A 17,561-nucleotide genomic window follows, 5' to 3' on the forward strand; every position below is an offset into this window, starting at 1 on the left:
CAATATACCTTTAGTACGTGATGTATAGAACACAAAAAAAAAAAAAAACGAGGTAAGACAAGAGCGGAGGGGGTGTGGGTGTGGATTGTACAGGAGAAAAATGAGGACTGGCGAGGTTTCAGTGAGTGGAACCCCGGTGAAATATAAAAGAAAGCTAAGGTCTCCTTGTCACGCAGTGCTCGATGTGCACGAAGTAGTATATGCGTCGGGTTTGAAGCATATTTATGTAGTTCCGTGATATGGACGATGTCTCGTCGCTTGAAAGGTTACAGGACGGTGTCTAATTCGCCGGCGCATACGCAGGTTGTCTATCCTCCACCCCCGCCACCCCCACCAGCTCCATTGTTACCGTTTAAACAGCGCTCGTCCGTCGCGTCGGGTGGAACTCTGGCAGAAAATCAGCAGGCCGCCACGGCCCACACCACCATTAACTTCTACGGGTCGTCGGCCCCCTCTGGCTACGGCCTGATGCCTCAGGCACAGCCCATGTTCGCCATGCCCAGTTCTCCCGTGTACGCCATGCCAACCAGCGCGGCTATTGCACAAGCCCCTGCGTACCAGTATGCCATTCCGACCAGTGCTGCCCTTGCGCAGGCTCCGGCGTACCAGTACGCCTACCAGACGACGGCACCCGTGACCCAGGGGAGCACGTCGGTACGCCGCCTCACGTCGCTGTCGCAGCTGTACAGCAGCACCGTCGCCACCGCTCCAGCCTATCCGCAGTACCAGTACGCGTACCCCACGGCAGCGCCGGTGTCCCAAAGGACGGTGTCCTTCCGTCGCGTCGGTTCCACGTCGCAGCCGTGTCAAGTGAACACTCAAATTCCAGCCACGACGACTGTCCAGTATGCTGAGTACCCCACAGTAACGCAGACGCCCCAGGGGGCTACGACGTCAGTGACTCGCGTCGTGTCCGCGTCGCAGATGTGACGAGGAGGAGCGCAGGTGCCGACGGCCTCAGCTATATACCGATACGTCTATCCGACGGTGTCTGAAGTGCCCCAAGGGAGGGCGTCGGTAACCCGCGCAACGACACAGGTGGACACATCCGCGATAAACCCTATCTGACAGTGCGTGATTCCGGGCACGTCGTCACCACTGAATCATCAATGTGCCATGTACCGTCAGTGGTGTGCCATCAATCCACTGTCGAACTCAAAACACACACACAAAAAAAGGTGGTTGTTTGATTTGTTTTGTGCATCTTTAAAGACAAGCGGGGCGAATGTGTTTGTATGTTTGTTTGCTTATTTGTCTGTTTGTTCTATACTTGGAATTTTGTTCGAATATCTTAGAGCGAGGGGAACAATCGATAAACTTTGCGCGGCGGAACGTAAGCTTTGCGCATTGACACCGCTGCGAAGACTTGCTATATTCGATCTACCTGCACGACCTGCGCCTGCTGCACTCGTTGCAGAACGCCGTATTTGATTTACGAGTGCAGCCTATCTGAAAAAAAACACAAAAAAAACGGGAGTACATTGCTCTTCACTTTTCTGCATCGGTGCAGGCTGGTGCTGGTTAATCGAATGATCCCACTGTCTGTCGTGCACGTATACGCTGCATCCCAGTCCACGGTGGCAGAAGAGAGGTTACTGAACGCCATTGCCTCGCCACGGAGCAAGTGTTGCGAAGGTTCGCTCGCATTTCTGACAAGCGCCGCGAGATGGCGCAGCATGTAAGGGGCTGTCCAGAGGACGAAGGTGAGGCTTGAATACACTGGGGTGGAATGCAAGACGGCGGGAAAAAAAGACCGAGACATCGCGACCTTTTGCGATTGGTCGACTTCATGCCGCTGACCAATCGCAGCAGGCGGTGATGTCCCGGTTCATTCTTTCCGCTCTGGTCTCGCCGTCTTGCTTAGCACCCGTGGTGGCAGAAAACGAGACAGCTACTTTATGTTGTTATTTTTTTACCTATTCATTTATAGCTAGGGAAGGAAATCTTTTTGAGCTCGCACCCTGCAAAGGGAAAACCAACATCTGCTTCGCTGTCCTCGCTCAACGCAGCAGGGGCGCAGGTTCCAATATTTCTCCACGGGGCGCGGTGCCGTCGGTGCCGAGAAGCGCTCGGATTGCAGTTTTTCAGAAAGCTGTAAAATACAGCGCGTGCCTTCTGTCACACTCCAGTTTTCTTATTTGGTGTTTCTCGCTGATGCTGAGCAAGTTTCCAAATTAAACCATGTGCTTAAACTCAATATTTAAAAAAAAAAAAGATTAATTATGTGAAAATAACTTAATTATGCCATTATTTAATAATTTTTCTTAATAAGCCCTTGGCCTAAGACCAAAACAACACAAGCCTTTGTTTTCTTTTTTCTTTTTTTGGTGGGATGCGTAGTTTGCAATATCGAATTTGTCCACCTTTCGTGAAACACCAGGCTATCACACAGATGTGGACTGAACCCACTCTGCTGTCAGAAATCTTGGAAACATCTGTTGGCTTGCACTTCGACCTCCTTGATACACATCGTCTTCGTCGTGCGTGATTCGTCTTCACAGTGTTTTCACCTTCTCAAATATTGCACTCTGAGCATGTGGACCGAAAGCTCGCGCTGTAGAACCCAGGAATCCAGGGATCCTGGGTTCGATCCCCACCCCTGCCCGTTTCGATCTGGATGAGCATGGGGTCTTTAGGGGTACGGAAACGAAAATTGAAATATTCAAATTTCGTTCGGAAATGAGTCAAGCATGACGGATAATAACCGTAAATGATAATCGCACGTTTGTCTTTTGAACGACTGGCTGTATTTTTCGTTCCATATGGTGCACTCGAGCAAGCGCTCGAAGAGAAGCGAACGGAGAGCGCGATGCGTCATGGGATATCCGGCGCAAACAAAAACAGAAAGAAAAGATTCCCCGCATTCGTGACGTAGCAAGGCTGGCGTGGTTATGAGCTTTGCCGTTGGTGGCGTTGGCAGCGTTTTGGTCAACGCGTTAGAACCGAGCAGCTCGGGCTACCCGTGGGGTGACGAGCGTGTGGCTGGCCCAAGAGGGAGCCTTCATGTGCTCGCGCATGAAGGCACCCTAGCCCAAGGAGCACGTAGCTTCCACAGCACTGTCAGCCTAGGGCTGAACGGGGTGGGGAAAGCAACTTTTGTTCAAATTTGGAGCGACGAGATAATCTTCTAGGAGGAGAATGGCTGTGTCCGGTTGCACGAACGAGAGTCCGAGAAAGAGGGGAGTCCTTCCTTTCTGTCTTCTTGGACCGTTTGGTACAATGCGCGATTTGTGAGTTGAGGAGGAAAGCTGAGAAGGAAAATGTTGAAATGCCAAAGAGTGGCGCTGCTCCGAAGGAATCTGTTACTTACTACAGTGTACTAAAATACTTAGGTAGTGTTAGGACCGTAGCGGCTCGGCGATAGTTCGTGGCGGCGCTGTAGTGGAGTTATCCGAAAAAAAAATCGCGCAGCCCGCCTTTTTTCTTTTTTTCACTTTGAGCAGTGCACGTGTCGGTACCACGATTTTATACACTCCGTTTCATTTCATTTCATTTTCATTTTATTATACCTCAAAGGCACTTCTACCGAAGTGCATTACATGAGGGGGGATAAGAATACAAACTCACATAAAAACAAACAAAAGCAAAAGTAGATTCACAAACAAATACAAATAGTAATATTTGCCGAAAAATGGCTAGGGTTAAATCGCATCAGGATGCAAATCATGGTAAAAAAAAAAAAAAAAAAACTAATGACTAGCTATTGACATAAACATTTAGACTAACGAAAAACACTTTTGAGGTGTGCCTTGCAAAGATCGCGGAATTTAGCTGGATTATTTTCGAGAGCAATAGCCTCAGGAAGAGAATTCCAGTTATTGATGGCTAGAGAGAGCGGGGAATTTTGAAATTTATTAGTTCTCGCAAATAGAGGGTTTATTTTCTGGCTGTGGTCACGACGTAAGGAGATGTGAGATGGAGGTTGGCAGTAATGGTTTCGGAATGACGAAGAGGAATAGTAGATTTTGTGGAACATGACAAGACGAGCAAGTTTAGTTCTTTCGGCCAGTGGGCAAAGGTCTAGATTTGTTTTAAGTGCGGTTACGCTTGGTGTCCGTGAGTAGTCATGAGATATGAAGCGAGATGCTTTATTCTGAACTGATTCAAGTTTGTTAATAAGGTAAGCTTGATGCGGCCACCAAATAAAGTTGGCATAGTCCAATTTAGCCCTCACAAAGGATTTATAGGCTGTTAGTTTAACACAATGCGGGGTACTGTGAAGGTTACGTTTGATATATCCTAGAGATTTACAAGCACTAGAAACTACAGTGTTAATGTGGGTATTCCAGGTTAGGTCGTCTGAAAATGTTACACCTAAATATTTGTAGCTGGACACTTTTTCGAGAGGCAGAGTTTGTAATGTATAATTTCGTATTGCAGGCGTTTGTTGGCCAGTGAATGTTAATAGTTTACTCTTGGTGACATTAACTTTCATCTGCCATGTGTTACACCATAGTGAAAACATATTTAAATCCTGCTGCAATATTAAAGACTCTTCAGGTTTAGTAATACGACGATAAATAACAGAATCATCTGCGAAAAGCCTTATGGAAGATGTTATATGGAGAGGAAGGTCATTAATATAGATAAGAAATAAAAGCGGACCCAAAACGCTGCCCTGCGGAACACCTGATATTACGGGAAGGCTAGGTGATTTGTCCTGCCCCAGGTGGACAGCCTGGTTACGGTTACTTAAGAATTGAGCGATCCAGTGGATAATAGAAGGGTGAATGTTTAGTTTTGAAAGTTTATATAGGAGACGTTGGTGAGGAACCGTGTCGAATGCTTTTGAGAAATCAATGAAGATGACGTCAGTAGGGTGAGACGAGTGGAAGTTGTTATGTAGATCAGTAACGAACTCAAAAAGTTGGGATTCGCATGAATATCCCTTCCTGAAGCCATGCTGACTATTACATATTAATTAATGTTCTGACATATAGTTCATAATGTGGGAGTAGATGACATGTTCCATAATCTTGCAAGGCACACTAGTTAGTGATATGGGTCTATAATTTGATGAGTCGTTTTTATTGCCGGTCTTAAAAATGGGTAAAACTCTCCCGAATCTCCAGTCTGCGGGAAGGGAAGTTAAGTCGAGCGATTGTTGGAACAAGCGACACAAAAGGCGACAGGATATGTTCTTTGTTAATTTGAGAAGTTTAGGACAGATTTCGTCATCACCAGGACCTGAACTTCGGGAGAGCCTTTCTATCGCACTCAAAATGCCATAGGGGTTAAAAGTGATAGGTTCACAGTAGACGTTAATTGGTTTACATATTTGATCACTGGGTACAGGTAATTGTTCTAAGGTAAATACGGATGCAAAGTAGTTATTAAAGACGGTAGCTGATTCAAGGTTCGTTAGCACTTCGTTGTGTTCGTTGCACAATTTAGGAAGCGAATCATCTTTTCTCGGACATATACTTTTCCAAAATTTTTGGGGATTGTTTATTAATAAGTTAAGTAGGTCTTGCTTGTAATATTTATCCTTTGCCTTCTTGATGTTACTTTTAAACTCTTTACAGCAGTCATTATACTTAGTGAAGTCAGACGCAAGGTTTGTAATTTTTGCTTTGACATAAAGACGTTTCTTTTTGTTATTTATTTTCCTAAGGATATTTGTAAACCATGGTTGATCAGCACTCGTCCTTAAAACCATCTGAGGTACAAAATCAGACTTTATACGCCTAAATTCATTTTTGAGCATTTCCCAGTTGCGCTCGACTGTTCTTTCGCTAAAATGCAGCTCGTATTCCGAAGCAAACAGCTCAAAGGACTCGTTTAGAGCGTTTTCATTAACTCTACTGTAGATGTTTATGGTTTTAGGGGTTATTTTTTTACCTATTACTGGCAGAGACATTTCTACTAGGACTGTGTTATGGTCGCTGATTTTCTCAAGAATACGAACCGATTTTACATTTTCTGCACTCGAGGTAAAAACAAGATCCAAAACAGAATTATTTCTTGTGGGTTCCAATACAGTTTGAGTTAAACCGTAGCTATTCATCAAGTCAACAAAACTGGACACTTCTGAATGGGCCACCCAAGAGTTTATTTCTTCCTCTTTCCAGTTGACCCCGGGGTAATTAAAATCGCCGCCAAAAATAACAGTACTACTGGGAAATAAAGAAAAAATTTGCTCCATGCAAGCGTGCAGCTTCGTAACAAAAGTACTATCTCGGCCTGGAGGGCGATAGCAGGCGCCAACAATGATGGGCAACGAAGGGTGACTCAAGCGTACCCACAAAATTTCTAGTTCACTATCTAAAGATATAAGGGAAGCATCCATCATTTTGCTGATAGCGATAAGAATGCCGCCACCACGGGAATGTGTGCGGTCTTTTCGAAATAGATGAAATGATTGATTAAAAAATAATTCGCCATCGTTTATCTCCGGATATAGCCACGTTTCTGTCCTTATAACAATTTTTGCGTCCGTGTCATTCACAGTTGACAAAAAAATATCTTGTTTAGGTAAAAAACTACGAAAATTCGCCACGAGCACTCCGAGATCAACACACTCATGTCTAGATGTTTTATCAGGTTGTCAAGTAGTCGCCAAATTTGTGGTTTGGAAGTTGTTAAGCAAAATAATCTCGTCACTGTCGGAACAGTATGAATATTGCTTGCCATCAGCATAAAGTTTGTCGTTCACGAGTTTCACTTTAATGTTTTTTTCTCTGAACTGCTTACTAAAGTGCCACAATTTGCTCCGGTGGAGGCAAACCCTAGCAGTAAAGTCCTCCGAGATAGACACCTTCAATGAAGTTAAATGCTTCAGTTTACTGGCGTTATTCAGCACGTTTTGTCTATTCCTGTAGTCTAAGAAGCGCACTACAATCGGTCGAGCAGTTACCCCGCGCTTTTGGCCGACGCGATGTGCACGTTCTATCTCCCCAGTCTCTATACCCAGATGGTTATTAACGAATTCTTTTATGAGGCAAGCCGTTTCTTCCCACGTCTCCTTTTGTTTCTCTGGGATGCCCCTAAATAACAAGTTGTTCCGCCTCATTCTGTTGTTGAGGTCGTCGATACCAGCGTCAAGGGCGTCTATTTTATCATGCGAGTGACAGACTTCTCTTTGAACTTCGTGCAAGGAAGATTCGACCACGACAAGCCTTTCCTTAATTCCGTTTATTTCCTGCATTTGCTTCTCGAGAGTAGCTACCTTCTGCTTTAGTTCGTCGATCCCTGAACTGATGCCGCTCAGTCTTTCGCGTGTTTCGTTTTGATACTTGTCATTGGTCGACGCCAGGTTTTCAATTAGTTTGCTCAATTTTTCCATATCAGTAGGGCCAGGGTTGAGCTCGACGTCTCCGCAAAGCAGCAATAGCGCGTCAAGGAAAAGAAGGCAGCCATCATGGGGTAACGAAAGTAAACAATTGAACACAAAGGTTACAGCGCTGCAACAAAGGGTTAGTAGACGCTTTAGGTCGATGGGGCACGACACCTCTAAGAGCAGTATGTTATTGGAACGATAACATTTCGCGTATTTCAAGTAACAAACCTGTGGTATGAACTGCGTTAGATTCGGCATGGTTGTGTCGTGCCCCGATGCTTGCAAGGGTGGTAGATCCTTTTGTAGACAACAGCCAGTCGACGGAAACGGAAGCGTTCCCCGGTGCGCCCCCGTGCGGAAGTCATCGATGTTGTACCACGTCACAGATGACGCAGCCGTGGATTCCTCCCGGGTAGTTCCAGCGAGACCAAACACGTGGGTGACGTCCGCGCCAAAGGCAATCGGTGAAGCTGTTGGTGCAGCGATGACGAGCAGCAGCACCTGTGGTATGAACTGCGTTAGATTCGGCATGGTTGTGTCGTGCCCCGATGCTTGCAAGGGTGGTAGATCCTTTTGTAGACAACAGCCAGTCGACGGAAACGGAAGCGTTCCCCGGTGCGCCCCCGTGCGGAAGTCATCGATGTTGTACCACGTCACAGATGACGCAGCCGTGGATTCCTCCCGGGTAGTTCCAGCGAGACCAAACACGTGGGTGACGTCCGCGCCAAAGGCAATCGGTGAAGCTGTTGGTGCAGCGATGACGAGCAGCAGCACCTGTGGTATGAACTGCGTTAGATTCGGCATGGTTGTGTCGTGCCCCTTATGTTGTACCGCAGCGAAGGCTAGAAGCACGAGCTCATAGCGTTGGCAGCTGCCCTTGATGCACGAGAGCTTGTGCCGCCGAAATGTGCCCTAGAGCAAGGAGCTCGCGCTTGTAGGCTTTCCTGCGGTACGACACAAGGTGAAACAGTATAGTTCCGCGTGTTTTTCACTTCGAGCGGTGCGCGTGTCGGGACCACGATTTCCTAGTTCCGTGTGTCCGATAGTAATATGCTTAATATTGTGTTCTGATTTTGCGGATGGTGAACGCGTAAAGCGTGTTTCACATGCAGCGGTTTTGGCCCTAGAGCGGCGCGATTTCTGCCGTCGCGACGTTCTGGCCAGCACCAGAGGTTGAGCGGCACGAGCGCCGCGACGGCCGAAATCGCGCCGCTCCAGGGCCAAAATCGCTGCATGTGAAACCCGCTTGAGGGTAGTGCCGAAACAGCGACAGAACTCTTGCTCTGCACCATGGTTTCAAAACGGGCCTCGTCCGAGTGAAAGGAGTGAAAACGGCGTCCCTTTTCGGCGTTCCAAAGGACGGAGCCAAAAGAGATCTTTGTGAGGAGAATCTCCAGCGATCGGACAAGCGTCTTGAAGAAACAAGCGCTGTCTGCATGCGAGCTGCACTTCGAGCCCGCTTCATCCTTCCAGACTTCGTCCATATCATCGGCGGAAAGGAAGTGGCGATCCCTCGTGGACACCCAGCGCTTACGCCAGACGCGATACCCACTCTGCTGCCAAGTGTACCCCAGGACCTGAGTGATGACCTTTCCGCAGGACGAGAGGAAAGGAAGCGGAAGGCAAGTTCACCAGAGCCCATCGTTGCAAAGCGTTCGGGGCTCGTTTGGGAAACTGACCCGTTGTCACCAGTGGTAAACAGCGAAGCTCCTGCCGTGATCCCACAAGGCATCGATCGCGACGCACTAGGCTCTCTAAATGTGCCAATTCCTTACTGGGCTGTTCACATTAAGTTTAGCAACTTCGACGGTGTGGCTTATTTGGAGACTGCTCTTGAGCCGAAGTCAAACAAGAGCAGCATCAAAAGGGCGGTGTTCATTTGTTTCGACAACTTACCTGATGTGGTATGCCAAGTATACCTTCAGGGCCATGTATGCGCTGCGCATTGTAACCATGTATGCAACCCACATTGTAATCATGTATTTCAATGCCGTGCTGTAAGCTATTACAACTTTTTCCTTGCCTGATCCACGTGTGTTCATGTTTTCTGCTCAAAATGATGTGAAATAGTTGCTTGTTTTCTTTGATTCTTATAAAGCATTACTTGTTCAGCCCACGTTGTCTCAGTTTTTGGACTTAAGTTCAATGTTAAAACGCGTGATAAAAATTGTCACGACTTATAAGCCATTTCTTACAAGTGAACGTCGGGTGGTCCTCGGATGGTCGTGGCAGCCATGAAGAAATAAAATATTCTCACCCTTTGCGACCGTCGCTTGGGCTGTTCGTCCCATAAATGAACACAAGAATGAGTGACAAGTGAAGCGAGATGATTAAGGTCAAGAAAAGGAGACGGGCTGGAAAGAAGACGGAGAAGTTAACCTGGGGTATTAAAAACATACTAAAACAATCTCGGACTTTAGTATGTGCCGTTCGTTCCATTATAAAATAAGATAGGGAAAAAAAAAAACTGCTTTTGAGTTTTAGATATCCCTTTCAAATATCAAATGTTCGGCCTTTGCGACCCAAGGAAATAGGCATTTCATTTAAAATGCTCACCATTCGACAAGCAGAAAGTCGCAGCTAATTCTAAAGCGCGAAACACATGTACGACGAAAACTTCCGATCCGACGTGCGGACTGCCGGATGACCTTGGGGGGAGAGGGTTTTCGTAGCATCGGAGAGCGTTGAAAACCCTCGCCTCCGACCGTCGTATTGCGCGGTCGGACGTCGGATCGGACGGTTTCGTCGTACATGTAACTTGCAGTCCGCTTCTTTAAAGTCGCAATTGTTTTTATGTAAAGGAAGGGTAATGTAGCTTGTACCGTCCAATACATTGAAGCATAATTTTGCTAACGATCGTGATGCAGCGTAATTGATGCCGCGGTACGACCGCTGGCAGGATGTAGCTGTATCAGAAATCCTATGTGCACTTTACCAAAGCGGCACCAGATTCATATTTTCGCGCGTGCAGCCGCGCATGCGCACACCTTCTGGATAACGCGCCGGTGTCGACACCTGTCGCGATCAATACCACGCGCTTCAGGCAAGCCCCTCCGGTCCCAACACTACCCAAGTTGATACTAGTACAGTGGCCACTGTAATACTATAAAAAAAAAAATATATATATATATATATATATATATATATATATATATTAGGGGTGTCGCGAACCGGCCGAGGTTCGAGTTCGACCAGGTTCGACTTTTTCGAACCTTTAGAGGAAAATTCGACGAACCTTGTATTGAGGTTCGACTCCTGTGCGCATGCGCGACAGGCTGGCCAGTTGGCTTTGTATTGGATGGTGATGGCTAAGGGGAGAATTAAGGGCAGCGCTGATTGGTTATTTCAGTTAATGCAGTACAAGAAGATTAAGTTATTAACTTCTTCAGTGATTAGAATTGGTTTCTTTTATTTTCAACTGTTCATAAAATAAAATAACCCTTTGCATAAAAAAAAATTCTCCAAACCTAGACATGCTTGTATCAAGGTCTGGTCACAGTGTCCACAAAGTCGAACCGGTCGAATCTGGGGAAAAGTTCGAAGGTTCGTCGAACTGGTTCGACCCAGTCGAACCCCGAAAGTTCGACCTAAAAGTCTGGTCGACAAAAGTTCGCGACACCCCTAATATATATTATAGTACACTGTACTGCTACGTCACGACTACGTAGCAAGTTCCCCAACGTTGCTAGATTACCTCCCAAATAGGCTCCGCATGCATCCACCAGGCGCACTTTGAAAGATCGTTTATTTAGCTTCAAAATTAGTTTTCTTGTGCCTTTCAACGGAAGACTGGTGTTTTTGAGGTTAGGGTGCAACATGCAACACATTCAAGCTAGAAAATGAGCGCTGGAATTTCGTTTCCCTAAAATTCGGCGCTTATTTTATGGCCTATATGTGTTCAAAAGAGCAGTATCACATCAAACATCTTGTTACAAAAAGTCACGAAAAGGAATTTTAAAACGAATTAAACAATTAGCTTAGAGACCTGGTGGATGTCGCTAACGCCTCGCTTGTAATGCCCATCTAGGAACCTTGACAGCTAGTGACGGTGAGTGTCTCGCCTCCGGCCACGACGAGAGAAGAGGGGAAGGAAAAACTCCCGTCTTCCCGAGAATCCCTTTTGAGTGTTCCAAAAGTAGCTATTGCCGCCCCACAAGATTATAGAAGATTAACCCGTCACTCAAAATTCGTACAAAAGCAGCCGCTTCGGTGGCTGGAACGACTAGGCCATCCCCTCGACGGTATCTTCGCCGTAGCTTTGCTCGTCCCGAGACGACCTACGTCACGATTGCGTCGGATGTCACGTGCTCTAAGCTGGGCCTTCTCCGGGCAATCGCTAGAGTGGGCCGCTTATAACAAAAAATACAGCCACCAGGCTTAAAATACAAACGTGCGATTGTCATTTACGGATATTGTGGATCATATTCAACCTATTTTTGAACACAACCGATATATTTCAAATTTCGTTGAAGTATCGCTTGGACGCAAGCTATTTGACGGGCTTATTGAAAAGCATCCGAAAAGTTTCAGTACCGACAACAGCTTAGAAACGTCCTTGCAATATTCGTCGCCCTACTCCGTTTGTTGTTCGTTTTGTAGTAAAATAAAAAGAAAAGAAAAGAGAAGGGTGTCAAACCAGATTTTCGCCAACTTTATTTCCGTCCTACAAGGTTAAAAATATGCAAAAGTTATCACTAAAAATCGCTACTGATGACAGCGCTTAAGAGTAGCAAGCGGCGAAAAATCAAATGACCGTTTCTGAGGTGGAGCTGGAGTACATCGAGTACATGAGACTGTCTCACCGGATATTTCAAAATTAACATCTCTTTGCTGCTTCCGCGCTTCGAAGCATGGCGACCGCGGCTGGTTCAAAAATATTTCAGAATATCCCTGTACCTATCTTATTCATACTTATTTCCTGCTTGGTTTCCTTCGGAAAAGCAAGTAAGCCTGCTGAGATGAGTTCGCGTGCTGCGTTTATTCACTCAAACCAGACATTTGGCGTAGGATGCAGTCGGCAGTCGCATTCGACCCGCTTTAAAATTCCTGCATTTTCAGATTTCAGACAATTTGCGGAAGAGCCTCTGCAACTAGTTAAACCAGACCTAAACCACAAAAGGCTTGTGTTGGTGAAGGAAAATATAAAGGTAAGGAACTTAACTTACATTTCGAGGCTTCGGCTTCATTCATTCCGTGTTCGACCGCCGATGATGACAAATCTCTGCGCAAATTTGAAGAGTCTCTGCCGAGAGTGTCTTCCACGAAGGAAGATCACCGCATTGAGGCTCTTTGTGAAGAGTTGAAAACGTCTGAGTGTGGCAAGCTATCAAAGAAAAAGAAGAAAAAAGTCACGATGTGGCGCGTTTTATTGCTCTATGGCGGGTCTTCCACAATCCGATTCATGCTTCGTGTGGGGTCTTCCTCGCAGGTCGTGTCTAAAATTGAGGGGCCCGTGGCGACCATAGCCGTCGTCGGGAAGTTCCACTCCGGCAAGTCTTTCCTCATGAACCAACTGATGGGGAAGACCAAGGGATTCGGAATAGGCCCCACGGTCCGACCTGAAACGATGGGCATCTGGATGTGGGGACAGGTACTCATGATGAGTAAAGCTATACGCACTCCGGAGTGCACTTCGGACGGAAATGGCTATACGCACTCCGCGGAGAGCTCATACCGCTTGGGCCACCCTTTCCGAACGACGCGTGTATCACTGGGGAGCTCGTTAACACAGCCCCTCGCCTGCGTTCACGCCGCTTCGCGGCTGCAGTATGCGGCTGCTAATTACAAAACTTAACCAGTACACGCCGCTTCGCGGCGTCCAGCCGGAAACCCAAGCCCCGCTGTTCCCGATCGCACCTACGAAAAGGGAGTCCCATACCATTTAGTTCTGTGAAGTTTCGTCGACAATAATGAAACATGAGGAATTACTGTTACGAACACGCTCGTTTCGTACTTAATCCGTGGACAACGTTTGGTTTTTTTTAGTGTTCATCGCAAAAAAGAAATGTCGTAAATATTGCCAAATGCCTCAACAAAACAAAATGTTCGAGAAAAAAACAAACAAAAAAAAACAGGCCCACCGGTGGATCGAACCTGCATCCACTTGCGTAAAAAGCGGAAACTTTAACCCCTATGCTATGCCATCTCTTTTTTTTTTTTTTTGGCAAACGAAACAAGTTTATTTACATGTTATTTGCAGACATCCTTGCAGTAGGTTCCGCAAACATTATACAAGGCCAAATTGAAAAATTCCGGAGACGAAAGCTACTTCCTCCGACCATGCGGCAAAGCTTCACGGTACTTTTCCCGAAGAAATCTAAAAAGGGCCCAATTTCCGAGGTCGGGGACTTTCGGCCCATCAGTCTTCTTTGCTCTGATTATAAAATCCTGGCCAAGATCCTCGCAAGGCGACTTGACACAGGGCTCAAGTCCATCATAGAGCCCCATCAGACCTACAGCCTTCGCGGGAGGAAAATATCCAGGAACCTCCACATCATGCGGGCGATCGGCGAGGCGACGGCGGAGGGTCACCAGTCCCTGGCGGTCCTGCAGCTGGACCTGCAGCAGGCCTTCGACCGGGTGTCCCACAGGTTCCTCCTGGCGGCGCTGGATCGATTCGGCGTGGGGGAGGAGCTGCGGGGGTGGATCGCGCTCTGCTACCGAGACATTTCCACGCGCCTTCTCATCAACGGTCAGAGGGGAGGTCTCATCTCCACCGGGAGGTCGGTTCGGCAGGGCTGCCCCCTCTCGCCCATCCTCTTCGCGCTGCAGTTGGAGCCACTCTGCCGGGCAGTCAATGCGGACCCATCCATCTCAGGTTTACGGCTTGGGGACAAAGACGTCCGCGTGCTGGCCTTCGCAGACGACGACTCGTCTATCTGCTCGTCCAAGGTGCAGGTGCAGACCATCCTGCAACACGTGGACCGGTTCTGCGCTGCCTCAGGGGCCATGATCAGCAAGTCGGCGGGGGCGTGGCTCGGTGCATGGGAGACTATGCCAAGAACTTTCGGAGGTATAGGATGGAGCACTTCGCTCGACGGCTACCTGGGTGTGCCTCTGGACCCGCAGCGATCAACGGCCGCAGTGTGGAGACCGACCGCCAACTCCGTTGCCGCCAAGCTGTCGCCCTGGCGGTGCAGAAACTTGTCTTTCTTCAGCCGAGCTCACATGTGCAACACAGTCAGCTACCCCGCCGTGCTGTACAAGGCTCAGGCCATCTGCTGCCCGGGCAGCCAGGACGGAAAGGTACACCGGAGCTGGGCCATGTTCGTGTGGAAGACTGCCATGGAAAGCACATGAAGGAGCAACCTCTTTCTGCACCAAAAGAGCGGCGGTCTGGGCCTCGTTAACATTGTGCTCAAGTTGCACGTGCAGTGTTTTCTGCTCTTCCGGAATGCGAGGGACCCGACCTTCGTCGCCGTGCTGCACCACCTTGGATTCTCACATCTCGGGAATTAGAGGGTGAGCACGAGTGGCCGTACGACCAAGAAAGCCGCCCTGCGGTTCTACAAGGAATTTGCCAGCTCCATCGAGTTTCTGCAGGCCCAATTTTCCTGGGAGTACCTGGTGACCGTCAGAAAGAGGCGGCTGTACTGGGATGCCGTTTCCGCATCCTTCTTGCCACCGCTCTACAGACAACCATTGACTCCCGACGACGACGCGCAACTTTACAAACTCGTGCGAATCCTCCCGTCCCTGTGGCGACAAGGGACTTCTTCGTCCGGATGCACATGGAGGTCCTTCCAGTTAAAACCTGGCTCCATCACCAGGGGTTCTTCATGCCATAGTCCCTAAACTGCAACCTTTGCGGGGCGCCCGAGACCATCCAGCACGTCCTAGTCGAGTGTAGTAACGCCTACCTCTCCTGGGACGAGATGAGGACGACGTTTAAGCTCCGGGACTCCTTTGAAGTAGAGTGGAGCGCTTCCAAGTATCTGCAACTCGAGGAGAGGGATAAGACGGAGGTGGTGCACGTGATGATGTTGCTAGGCCTGCACGCCATCTGGCAGTCGCGTACCTCAATGGTGCAATGCCACCTCGACGCGCGTCCAACCTGGAGCTACTTCGTGTCCACGTTGGGGTGGGTGCTCTCGGTGACGTCGTGGCAGGTGAATGCGGGTGATTGGGAGTGCATCGAGCGAGAACTCGAGGAAGGGCGTTGCCGATGCGTGCAACGACGTACGTCAAGCGTGGGAAACTGGCGAGTTCCTGTGAACTGCAGGCGCGTTGGCGTTGGCTGAGGTGCGTGGTGCGCAAAAGTGGACCGTGGCTATTCCCCCTTATAATTGCACGTCTATATTGTTCGATTTATTTATATATTTTTTTCGTACAGATTGTATAACTGTTCACGCGGTCTCATACTGTATCGTTTGTTTCCTCTGAATAGTTTCCTATGCTATGCTATCGCTCAGAAAACTCGTTGTGACCGTTTGTTTTATACGAGTTTAGCGGAGTGCATATAGCCATTTCCGTCCGAAGTGCACTCTGGAGTGCGTATAGCTTTACTCAATAGAGTGTGATAATATTTATGTGCTTACTACAATGTGATTCTGGGTGGCGTGCAAGGCTGTGCAGAAAGGTTAGAACCCGTACGCGAGCACGTCTGCCAGCCCGCCACTGAAGAGGTAGGGTCCACGAACGTTTGTCTTTCGTGGTTCGCTTGCTTCCTGGTGTTTTTTTTTACATACCTTTTTTACGCTGCCTTGCTCTTTGTGTTTTTGTAAACAATAAACAATTTTCTCAGCGATATACTCGACATATCTTGTAGCAATACTGGTTGTAATCACATTTTTACTGGCAGCAATGTACCCCTCGGGTTCAACTAAACGAAAGCTGAACAGTTTTTTTAATCGCAGTGTCTAGAGTTACGTCCGAGAGAACCCAACGTCGCTGTACATAAATTTTTTTTAATTGCATCCGACATAACCCTAAAAAAACAAAATTAAAGTTATATCCGACATAATGTAAAATAAAAATTAAAGCTACATCCGAAATAACTCCACTTAAATATTTTATATTATGCCTGGCGCAATTCTAGTTTAGTACTTAAAATCATGTTCTGACTGTCCTGAAATTTTGAAAAAAATTCGTGAAATCTCTAACGTGAGGGTCCATGCCTTCACCACTCTTCAGTGGCAACTTGATTTAGCGTGTAGCCGTCACACAAACGCACTGGGGGTTCTCCGCTCTTTGACCGTGGTATTGGTATCGCATGCAGCAACCAGTTACCAAATCGTTACAGAAAGTTTGAGTATGTAACCTTCTAAGAACTGCAAAAAGAAAAAATATAATGTCACCTCTTTTGTGTGTTGAAACCAACTGAATGCAACGACTTTGTCCAGCCCCCTCTGCCACGACGTCAACTAAGGCCCCGGCTGAGGGGCGTGGAACTACGTGATTTTATGATTACAACATCGTAACTTCATTTCAGTTTTGTTTGAATAATCTGACAAAGCGGGACACAAGACCCAGTTTCCTAGTACGTGGGACGTAACCTTAAATTGTATTGTAGGTTACGTCAGACGTAACTTTAACTTTTGTTTTTGGGTTACGTCGGACGTAACACTAGGCACCACATTTTTTTTTTAATTTTAAAAAGCTGTAAGAGTAAAAATTACATCAGATGTCACCGATTATGTGTCGACACTTTTTACAGTTTACGGGGGGAGAGAGGTTCGTTGCAAGCCGTGTGGCAATTGGTGCAAGTGTTTTCTAATACAAACTTTTCAGTTTCAGTCCTGCCCAATTTTTGTGCAGGAACTGAATTCAGGAGCCAAACCATAGAGAGTCATTCCTGACTTCTTTGAGCTTCCCTTTAAGTTGCTATTTCTCTTTTCTTTCTTCCTTACTCATCAAACACTGTGTTGCTATATGATTGTGGCGAGTAGTATAATACGAAGCTATTAACTCTGAATTTTCTGAATAATGGAGAAATCTTTAGAATTATTGACCTAGAAAATTGCCAACCTTACCTATGAAGAAGAAATAGGAAGAATATAAAGAAACTGACTATGAAGGCCCAGCATGTGCCATAACGAACACATATCATGGCACAGGCTACACGTGCGATTTATGGTGACCAAAATATTTTTCTTCCTCCTTTTCTATTAAAATATCTAGTTGCGAGTCAGCACTCTGTTCTATCCGGTGTGTCTCTTCCCTTTATGTCCTTTTGCGCTGTGTATTTTTTTATTATGTACAACCTTACCTCGTTTTCAGCCACTGAAGGTCAGGCTACCCTCAGGGCAGAATTTATCTCTAATCTTCTTGGACACTGAAGGCA

The 17,561-nt window shown here is 47.1% G+C and overlaps 2 protein-coding genes across 2 annotated transcripts in view; both read left to right on the forward strand.

Moving 5' to 3' along the window:
• The first annotated feature begins 246 nt into the window (after positions 1–246).
• LOC120847796 (translation initiation factor IF-2-like) lies at positions 247–930 on the forward strand. Its single transcript, XM_040219673.1, has one exon. The coding sequence runs from the start codon at positions 247–249 to the stop codon at positions 928–930; it is 684 nt and encodes a 227-aa protein (XP_040075607.1).
• An 11,150-nt stretch (positions 931–12,080) lies between these two features.
• Positions 12,081–17,561, forward strand: part of LOC120847820 (guanylate-binding protein 2-like) — a 31,709-nt gene continuing 26,228 nt past the window's right edge. The window contains exons 1-4 of the mRNA XM_040219701.1: positions 12,081–12,223; positions 12,338–12,426; positions 12,708–12,869; positions 17,498–17,558. Of these exons, the coding sequence (XP_040075635.1) occupies positions 12,130–12,223; positions 12,338–12,426; positions 12,708–12,869; positions 17,498–17,558 (406 nt within the window). The 5' untranslated portion in view covers positions 12,081–12,129. The remainder of the gene's footprint in view (positions 12,224–12,337; positions 12,427–12,707; positions 12,870–17,497; positions 17,559–17,561) is intronic.

This window comes from Ixodes scapularis, unplaced genomic scaffold (assembly GCF_016920785.2).
Source record: "Ixodes scapularis isolate PalLabHiFi unplaced genomic scaffold, ASM1692078v2 PGA_scaffold3__209_contigs__length_174095766, whole genome shotgun sequence".
NCBI classification, from domain to species: domain Eukaryota; kingdom Metazoa; phylum Arthropoda; class Arachnida; order Ixodida; family Ixodidae; genus Ixodes; species Ixodes scapularis.

What these genes read in the sequence shown, in the direction of transcription:
- LOC120847796 (XM_040219673.1), top strand. Translation starts at nt 247, where the DNA reads ATGTCTCGTCGCTTGAAAGGTTACAGGACGGTGTCTAATTCGCCGGCG.